This window comes from Bos indicus x Bos taurus, chromosome 21 (assembly GCF_003369695.1).
Source record: "Bos indicus x Bos taurus breed Angus x Brahman F1 hybrid chromosome 21, Bos_hybrid_MaternalHap_v2.0, whole genome shotgun sequence".
Lineage (NCBI taxonomy): Eukaryota > Metazoa > Chordata > Mammalia > Artiodactyla > Bovidae > Bos > Bos indicus x Bos taurus.
The window spans coordinates 60,785,285-60,795,635 of NC_040096.1; the positions used below are offsets into that span (position 1 = coordinate 60,785,285).

A 10,351-nucleotide genomic window follows, 5' to 3' on the forward strand; every position below is an offset into this window, starting at 1 on the left:
TCACCCCCAAGTCTTTCTGACACCAGAGCCCACCCCTCCCCCACACCCTGAGGTGGCAGAATCAGACACGGGCTGTGACCCTGAGGTTTAGGGCAGAGAGGGGCTCACCGTGGAGAATGAGCTGTCCCATCGCCCGGGAGCTCTGGGATCAGGAGTAGGAAATTGGCCATCTGCTGATTTCAAGTTCAGTAATTCCACACGGTCGTCCTTGTCACTTTCTCTGTGTTACGAGGGGGACTGAGATGAGAGGGCCGTGGCCTTGCCTTCAAGAGTTCCCCGTGTGGTGGGAGATCCACCTCCAGTCAGCCAGGCCTGTGGTGGGTACCTTATGTGGCCAGAGACCTTGCAGGCGTGAGGAAGATTAAGGGTCTTGAGATGGGAGATGGCCCGAGGGAGCCCAGTATAATGAGTGCAGTCAGACTTCAGACCTCCAGAACTGTAAGATAATAAATGCGTGTCATTTTAATTTTTTATTTTTGCCATACTGAGTGCCCCGTGGAACTTCCCTGACTGGGGGTGGGGCGGGGAGGGAGGGCAGGGATTGAACCCATGGCCCCTGCAGGGGGAGCATGGAGTCTTAACCACTAGAGCACCAGGGAAGTCAAATGTGTGTTGTTTTAAGCCACTGAGTTTGTGGCAATAGGAAACTTAAACGACATTAACTACCCACAGAACTGGATAGGGAGGGGCACAGGTGAGGCCTCTGGGAGGAGAAGTTAGCAGCCCCTTTGCAAGTAGGTGGCAGGGCTGTGTCAGCCTGGGGGGCTGCTCCCTCCTCCCCCCACCAACCAAAGGCTCTGGCCAGTGCCCCGCCTTTTCCCCCAACGATTTGGATGGAAATACCCACTGTGCCTCCATATCCCCTGAAGAGAGGAGAGGGGGGATCAGGCTAACGTCCAGAGATCTCAACAGAAGTGGAGTCAGGGGGCAGGGAGTGGTCTGTCTAAGAACCCAGGGCCCTGGGGGTTGGGAGAAGGAGAGGCTGAGATGGTCGCTGGGCAGAGGACAATGAGTGTGTGATTAATTCCGGGGAGGGGCGTGCAGCAGAGGTGTCAGGGAAGGGGGCTAAACCAACCTCGAAGTCCAGGCTTGCTCGGGAGGGAGAAATTCAGCTTCTGGCCTGGCCTGAGCCCCACCTTCTAAGAGGCCACCAGCTAACAGTGTCTTCGGCTTCACCTGATGTAAGGGTGGGCGGGTCAGATGAAGACCCTAGAGAAGGGTGGTGCCATGTCAGGGCTGCTGGAGGAGAGGGTACTCCCCCAGGTAGGGGTGGGATCAGTGGGGAGGTGCTGGAGGGGTTGAGTCGGCCAACAGTGTTGTCAGTCTGGTTGAGGGTGGTCGTCAGTCATCTGTCAATCAGCAGGATTTATCAGGCACCACTGTGCTGATGATCTGGGCAAGGCTTTAGAAATTCCACAATGAGAAGTAACTTGTCTGCTCCTTGCTGAGAGCTTCCAGACCTCTGGTGGGGGGGGGTCGAGATAAGAACTGCATCTTGAGACAGGAGCCCCCAAGGAGAGGTTGTGGTCTTGGGGGTACACAGGATGGAAGGCTATAGTGGACAGGACCATCAGCTAAGATCCAAAGGGTGAGTAGGTTTCATGGGAAAGTCTGGGCCCTTCCCTGCAGGACAGTCGATCACTGCCTCTGCTGACCCCCTAGAATGGATGTGCGTGATTCATCTGTAACCCGTCTCATCTATATCACCAGCTGAGGGGCAAAACCAGGTCACAGCTCTTCTATTTAAACTTTTGATTGTATTTTTAATAGAAGATACGTTAATTATTATTCTCATTTGTGTTTGTCATCCTATCTATTAAAATATACTAAGTATAACATACACTAATTTAATAATTTAATACACCGTTATAATAGACACATACAAGGAGGTTACTGTTTAATCGCTATGTCGTGTCTGGCTCTTTGCAACCCCATGGACTGTAGCCCACCAGGCTCCTCTGTCCATGAAATTTCCCAGACAAGAATGCTGGAGTGGATTGCTGTTTACTTCTCCAGGGGATCTTCCCGACCCAGGGATTGAACCCACGTCTCCTGCATTGGCAGGCGGATTCTACACCACTGAGTTACCAGGGAAGCCCAGAAAGAAATATACAGAAGTAAAAAGATCATGTCAGTTAATCCCACTGTTCAGTTAACCAGTTCACATCTAGTGTCTTTCCAGATTTTTCTGATGCACATGTACACATATAGGGCTTCCCTGGTGTCTCATACGGTAGAGAATCTGCCTGCAATGTGGGAGACCTGGGTTTGATCCCTGGGTTGGGAACATCCCCTGGAGAAGGGAATGGCAACCCATTCCAGTATTCTTGCCTAGAGAATCCCCATGGACAGAGGAGCCTGGTGGGCTACAGTCTATGGTGTTGCAAAAAGTCGGACATGACTGAGCAACTAATACACACACACACATACATGTATAACTACTTTTACAAAAATATCATACTGTTAATACCATGTATAATGTTATTGTGTTATCTGTATTTTACTTGACCTGTGTATAGGTCTGTATCATTAAGACTGTGTAATCTGCTGGATAGATACACCAGAATTTATTTAATTCCCTCCACTGAACATTTTGTGTAATATTTAGACAACATCTTTGTGTATCTTTGGTATAATTGTTTCCCTAGGATAAAGTTCTAGAAATAGAACTGCAAGGTCTAAGAAAGGAGGACCCGAGTATAAATGCAGCCCCAGATAAATTCTCACAAAGTGAACTCACCGCTGTGACCTGCAGCGCCACCCTGCCGCCCGCCCCTTTCAAGGATCAGCAGGAGGCGTCTCCTGGTCGCCCCCTGGTGGCCTGTGTTTGTCACTACAGCTCCCAGATTGACACCTATCTGGTCCCCACCTAAATAAAGGACCAAGCTGTGCTGTGGATGAAATGCCGAGCTCCTCTGAGTGTGAGCCAGTCAAAGGCTGCTCTTTGCAGCCCACGCAGATGCTCAAAAGCACCCGTTGCCCTAGTCATGGGGCATCCTTTAAAAAGAGGCCACTGAGATTCGGAGCAGGCGGCACACGGAACTGCCTACAAGTAGCCTCTCAGTGTGAATTCGCTAATGGTTCGGGTTCCTCTCAGATATTCCTTCTTTTTTATTCCATCCCTCCCTCCTGCCCCTCTTTTTTGCTCCTTCCCCTTTCCTGCTCTCATCCCCAGCCCAGAACGTGGACCCCCAGAAGCAGGGGCCTCCCTGATCTGGCTTACTGCTGCAGAGTCTAGAACTGTGGCCCCTAATTAATAGTCCCTAGGAAATGGCAGCCCACTCCAGTATTCTTGCCTGGAGAATCCCAGGGACAGTGGAGCCTGGTGGGCTGCCGTCTATGGGGTCGCACAGAGTCGGACACGACTGAAGCGACTTAGCAGCAGCAGCAGCAGCAGCACAAGTCAGACGAATGGCTGAATGAGGCAGTCCCTGCTCTGCTCCCATCATCCCCCCAGGCAGTACACACATCCCCGCTGGAGCATGGTCCCAGGGGGTAGTGACTGTGCCAAGACCCAGTACTGAGTCTGATCCAGGAATGGGGAAGGCTGTGGATATAACAGGAAGCACCCTGACCCCCAACCAGTGTGTCTGACTGGTCTCCGACTTGACCCCAGCACAGATGAGTGCAGTGGTCTTGACCCTTACTTACCCATCTGTGAAATAGGGGTACCATGGTACCCTGCAGTTGGAGACTAAATGATTAAATGAGAGTGTTTTAAGATCTCCAACACATTCCCTGACCATAGCTGGGTCTCTGTATGGGCAGTAGTAGTAATAGCTCGGTAAATGTTATCCAAGGAAGGCTTAACTGTCTAGTGCTCATTCATTGATGTGCCATTAAAAAAAGTTTATTATGGGCCTAAAAGTTGCCAAGGGGTTTCCCTGGTGGCTCAGTGATATAGAACCCACCTGCCAATATGGCTGACTCAGGTTCAATCCCTGGGTCGGGAATATCCCCTGGAGAAGGAAATGGCATCCCACTCCAGTATTCTTGCCTGAGAAATCCTATGGACAGAGGAGTCTGGTAGACTGCAGTCTAAACAATGACAGTAGCTGCCAAAGCCAACTCTGGGACTTAAGGCATATTAGCCTGTAAATGTGTCTGGAAGGGTCTGGACGGCCTGGACATTGATCTTCTGGAGCGTATCCAGGGCCAAGCCCTCCCCTTGAGCAACCCACCTCCACAACACCCCCCCTCCCCTGCCACCCCGTCACCAAGTCTCAGGAGCAAAAGCCTTTACAAATGGAAGGAGAAGCTCTGATCCCTAGAGTGCAAACATGTGGCATCTTCCTGGGCAGTAAAGCATCCTTTACTTTAGTCATTCTTCTGAGAGGAATTAGTCATCCTTCTGAGAATTTTGTCCCTGAGTACTAGAAGCTCTGAAACAGTCATTGACTGGGAAATTCTGTATCTGGGTCTGCTCCAAAAAATAAATATGCACATGCAAGCCTGTGTGGATGCCCAAGTGTATGAACAAGGATGTTGTTGCTGTTCAGTCACCAAGTCGTGTCCAACTCTTCCTGACCCCATGGACGGCAGCACGCCAGGCCTCCCTGTCCTTTACCATTTCCCAGAGTTTGCCCAAGTTCCTGTCCATTGAATCAGTGATGCCGTCCAACCATCTCACCCTCTGTCACCCCCGTCTCCTCCTGCCTTCAGTCTTTCCCAGCATCAGGGTCTTTTCCAATGACCAGCTATTTGGATCAGATGGCCAAAGTATTAGAGCTTCAGCTTCAACATCAGTCCTTCCAGAGAGTATTCAGGGTTTATTTCCTTTAAGATTGACTGGTTAGATCTCCTTGCTATCCAAGGGACTCAAGAGTCTTCTCCAACACCACAGTTCAAAAGCATCAATTCTTCGGCGCTCTGCCTTCCTTATTGTCCAACTCTCACGTCCTTACATGATTACTGGAAAGATCATAGCCTTGACTGTCCTGACCTTTGTCGGCAAAGCGATATCTTTGCTTTTTAACACACTGTCTAGGTTTGCCATATTTATAATAGGAAAACATTCAAATTCCTAAATCTCCAGTTCTGGGGAAATTATTAAATTATGGCTTGTATTTAGGATAGAATATTATACAACTGTAAAATCGCATTTTGATAGGCTTTTTAATACAGGAGTATAAAACAACATGTTTAAATGTTTTCTCTCTCATACACACACACACACACAAAATTGGAAAGGAAAATTTCACAATATTGTTTATCCCAAAGTGGTGAAATTGCGATTCTCTTTTTTCCTCTCCGTTTGTATTTTCTTAATGTTCTGTGCTGAGCCCATATTATTTTTACAGTTAGGAGAAGAATAAAGACATGTGCGGATGTGTGCTGTCCTGGGGCTGGGGGCTGGTGTTTAGAGAGGGAGGGTCTGTACGTCCCAGTGAATTGCCAACTAGCCATGGGATTGTCACCTGCAAGGTTGCCGTGAACGTCTGCCTCAAAAGGTTGCTGTGAGCGCTCCTTTTTCTAGCTGAAAAGACGCGCTGTCGTTTATTTAAGGGCCAGACACAAAGCCCGGTTTAGGGCTGTATCTTCACGCCGGGCTGCCGGACCAGCCACCCTCCCCTCTGCGGGCAGCCCTCCAGCCCCAGGCCCTGGTTAATTCTCTCTCTCTCCTTCTTCCCAGCTCCCCATGATGGGAGGCGCCTTCATGGACTCGCCCAATGAGGACTTCAGCACCGAGTACTCCCTCTTTAACTCCTCCACCAACGTGCACGCGGCCTCCAACGGCCAAGGGCAGCCGGAGGAGCCGCCCAGGTCCTCCAACGACGCTGTGCTGCTCTGGATCGCCATCATAGCGACACTGGGGAACATCGTGGTGGTGGGGGTGGTGTACGCCTTCACCTTCTGAGACACGGGAGCTCCGGGCCGGCTCGCCTGCGCTGGGCTCACCGCGGGCGCAGTCCCCACTGACCTGTGACCGCACCCATGTTCTAGAACCAGGAGTTCTGACCGGGAGCACAGCCTCTCAAGCGGAGCGACCATGCATCGGAATTTACCCCAAGCAGCCCCGATTTCAAAAACCCCCTGCTGTGGTTCTGCTGATCCAGAAAATGTGGAAGCCTGGGCATCCAGCCCCTGGAGGCACGACAAGGCAAAACCTTCGGGGAACAGGTTGGAAAATTCTTGAAACTGCATTCCCCGAACATGAGACCGGAGGGAGCAGTCAAGTTTGGTTTAAAATACAGACATGATTGGATGATCCCTTGCTGGCACTGAATCATCACTCACGTGTCTCGTTTTTACGCAAACGTATTAATATCACACCCGGGTTGTGGGGTGCTGGGGCAAGGGAGGCCTTCAACACCCGAGTGTTTCCACCCCAATCTGGTTTCTCACTCGGCCCCTCGGAATATCCGTGATGGTCCCTGGAAATGTCATAGAACATTCCTCCTTTGACTTGGAAATGGCGTCTTTGATGCCAGTCACCTGACCCCTTATGAAACCCAGGGATGGGGGAATTCCTGGTGACGTGGATCTCAGGGGTGGTAGTGATGGTGATTTTTATCTGCTGGATGGACTTTCTCACCTTTGTAAAGAGAAGAGAAGGCGCCTTTAAAAATTAGACTTGCCAGGTGGATGCTGGCTACCCGCTCAAGAGGCTCTTTCTTCTCTCAGAAGTCACGGAACTCTAGAGATGAGGTCTGTGCATCTCGTGAATTGATGGGTGGGAGAGAGAGGGGCGTGACTTGCCTGTGGTCCCAAAGTATGGAACAGCAGGGGTCAGAGCAGGAGAGACATTTCCTGACTGTGATTCAAGGCTGTCTCTGCCCCACCTCAGCCCTTTCTTGAGTACATTCCTGCCTTCTCAGCTGCCCTGGGTGGGGACAGACTATCCAGATGGTTCTGAAGCTGTGTGCAGGGTGGGCAGTGCGTTAAGACACCCACACTTTAGACTCCGCTAGCTACCATGCACTCTTGTGATCTGCCTGAGTCAGTTCCTGATATGCTTAAAAATCAGTGGCTGGGGAATTCTGGCTAGCCTGGGAGCCCTCTCATTAAGATCACAGGCCTGTCGGCCTTTTGAGTGCACCCATATGCTGGAGGAGATTCACACAGCAAAGGACTCGTTTTTCTTCCGTCCTTAGGAAAGTCCATGGCAAAGCACCCCCCTTCCCCAAGACAGCCCTCCCTGTCCCCCCAAGAGTAGGGGGAGCTAGGACACAGGCTGGCTTGCCCACAAGCCCAGAGTGGCTTTTTCTTTGCTTCCTGCCTGCAGTTGTACAAAAGGAAATAGATGGCATAAACTCCCTCTCGGAGGCTGAGAAACTTCAAAGACTGGTAAAGAAGCCCATATGTGTATTTGGGGACAATTATAAAAAAAAAAAAAGAAGGCTGAATTCGTCGCTGTGGTGTCAGGAGAAAAGAATGTTCTTGATGACAGGTGAAGGGACATCTTAAATGTCCAGAGGCGGCCACTCGTCTCTGGGAGGTTGGCCCCGAGCTGCTGCATTAATGGGGTTACCAGCCTGACTTCCAGATGGCTTTGACCTTCACTTGACCTGCAGCTCAAGTGGCGGTTATGAGCGCTGAGCATTAGCGTGGCCTTTGGGGATTGGGAGAAGGGATGTTGCACCGCCTCCCTGGACTCTTTGTGGAACCGCTGAGCAGAGCGGGCCTCGCCGTCTGCAGGTAGGACCAGCTTAGAGGCAGGGCTCGGGGGTGGCCGTTTCGAGCACAGCATCTCAGATGCTTCTCCAGTAACCTTCTCTCTATCAAGGCCTGGGCCCTGCCTGCCCCGTGAGCAAGGTCTTCATTAGATAGACACATGTCTTCATGAGCAAACCCAAGGAGTGAAGTCCAGAGCCAGGGTTGGGGAGACAAGCTGTCTTCATGGGGCTCACTCCCGTCCAAACACCCCCATTCTTTGCCTTCTGAACCCACGTTCCCTGGAAGCCTGCAGCCCTGTCCGAGGTAGGTAGCGGCTCCCTGTACTCAAAGGGCCTGTGGGGATGGCCCTGGGAGAGAAGGTTCTATGTTGGTAACACTGGGAGGAGAGGGGAAGAGTGGAAAGGTTGACCTTTAGCTCTAAGGAGGCCTCCAGCCTTCCAGGGCAGCCCTGGGGGGCCCCATGGTCCCTGGGTGTTTCTGGGCATGGGAGTCTCTCCTATGAAGGTTTTCTTTCCCCTGACGAGAATGTTAGTTAAATTCAACTTTCAAGTCTCTCTCTCTTCTTAATGTCAGGGCCAGAGATGATCAGGAGTTTCAGGGACCTTCTCGCGCAAACTTGACATCCGTACGGATCGCAGTGTCTTACCCAGGGTCAGCCCACTCCATCTCCTATGATTTTGTTTATTTTTTTCCAACTTTACTCAGATAACATTGGGGATTGACGTGCCTGTTAATTTCCAGCCAGAGTGCGCTGTCTTCTCCCTCTGGCCACAGAAGGGGTTCTGTCTTTGATGTTAAGTAAAGGCCGTATTGCTTGAGTCTGTCCAAGCCTTGTGCCCTGTTAACAGGCACAGATGTAATCTTCACCATTACCTTCGGTGGTACTAGTGGTAAAGAACCCACCAGCCGATGCAGGACACCTAAGAGATGCGGGTTCAATTCCTGGGTCAGGAAGACCCCCTGCAAGACGGCATGGCAACCCACTCCAGTATGCTTGCCTGGAGAATCCCATGGACAGAGGAGCCTGGCGGGCTACAGTCCCTGGGGTTGCAAAGAGTCAGACATGACTGAAGTGACTGAGCATGTAGGCATTACTCCACATCATTGTCCCGAAATACAGATAAGGGACCAGAAGCTCAGAGGAGTGGAATAACTTGCCTGAGGCCACAGCAGCAAAGTGACCATCGAGATGAACCTGAACTATCTGGTCCCAAAGCCAGGCTCTTTCTGGAACGCCATGCAGCCTTTAGTGGCTGTGTGGCATCTCCAGGCACCTTTAAACCAGGCCGAGTCTCTAGAGGCCATTTCCTGAGGTCCCACGTTGTGGTATGGCCTGGCCCGCTCTGATCTCTGCAGGTGGAAGTGTCTGACCATCCTGGGCTGGGACATGCTCAGCCTCCTTGGGAAGGGGGTCCCTATTGCCTGTCCGCCTCTTTAAGTTGAACTCAAGTCTCTTTCCTTGGCCAGAGAAGCGCCCAGAGACCAGCGTTCTCAGGACACACACAGAAGGGCCCTGACTCAGAGCCCCACAGGGGGGCCCACACGAGGAGGGGCTCACACAGCCAGAGTCGATAAGGACAATCCTGGGACGGTTGGCGCTGCAGGTTGGGCCCCAACCCTGGGCTCAGGCCTTCTGCTGAGCGCCAAGACTCTCCTGAGCAAGGGGGACGGATGCTGCTCCCTTGGACCCTATTCTGGGGCTCCCGTTCTGGCTTCTCCCGGGTGAGGCTGGCTCCTGAGCCCACCCTGGCTTGACAGGCCCATGGTGAGGAAGGAGGGACTTGCCTCTTCAGTGGCTGCTCCTCGGAGGAGGCGTCCTACCTTTTCTGGAATGTTCTCTGTACTTGCTTCTCCCCGTGCCCCTCCACTTCCCCTCGGCAAGCTGTGAGCGTCCCACATCCCACACCTGCATGTGCTTGCGTCTCACCGTGCACAGCAACACTTGATTTAGGAGGGCAGGAGCTGCGGTCCCTAGAGCTTTTGAGGAGCAGCCAAGCCGGAGGACACTGGAGCCAGGTGTGTCCCCAGGGGATTCGTAGGCCCTGGGGGAGATGATCGCTCTGCAGGTTCCCGCTCTGTCATCACTGCCCTTTCTCTGGGTCCAAGGTCAAGAGGCAAATGAGGCTCCCTTGGCCCCATCTACCCATCTATCCCCCAGAGCAAGAAGCTCGTTTCTCCTTTAGGGAGTCCCCCGGGATCCAAGGGGAGAACTGGCTAGTAAGTACTGCTGGGCTCGAGAGACACAGGCCACTTTCCAGCTTGTTCTAAATGGAAGGCCTGGCTGCCTGCCAGCCCATTAGCATCCCTTGGAAGCTGTCCTTGGAGACTGGAGAGACTTGGCCGCTGTCTGCACTGCAGCCTGACTCCTTCCAGACAAACGGTCCTCTCCTCCTGCAGGAAACTGACCTTCTCTCCTTATTAATAGTGATACCATTAACCGTGATTATTTTCCTGCTGTCAGCCTACACACCTTCCTTGTGCTGTGAGCCATATCTAATTTACTTCTCCAATCATCCCTCGGCAGGGGTGAGGGTGCAGAGAGGTGCACGGGGATCACTGTCATTTTTTTTTGTAGAGGAAGCTGAGGCCAGGCTGTGTGGCTGAGGAGCTGTGATCAGGCTTGCTGGTTACCTCACATCTCCCTGCATCCACACCCTCTGTGAGGAGCCCTCTGGGATGGAGCAACCTCCATAGGCCTCTGAGACTGGGCTCTGCTGGTCCTAGAGCATGGATT

General features: G+C 52.1%; 1 protein-coding gene across 1 annotated transcript in view; it reads left to right on the forward strand.

Moving 5' to 3' along the window:
• Positions 1-7,342, forward strand: part of C21H14orf132 (chromosome 21 C14orf132 homolog) — a 48,262-nt gene extending 40,920 nt beyond the window's left edge. The window contains exon 2 of the mRNA XM_027522143.1: positions 5,633-7,342. Coding sequence (XP_027377944.1) covers positions 5,633-5,857 — 225 coding nt within the window. The 3' untranslated portion in view covers positions 5,858-7,342. The remainder of the gene's footprint in view (positions 1-5,632) is intronic.
• Positions 7,343-10,351: the final 3,009 nt, after the last annotated feature.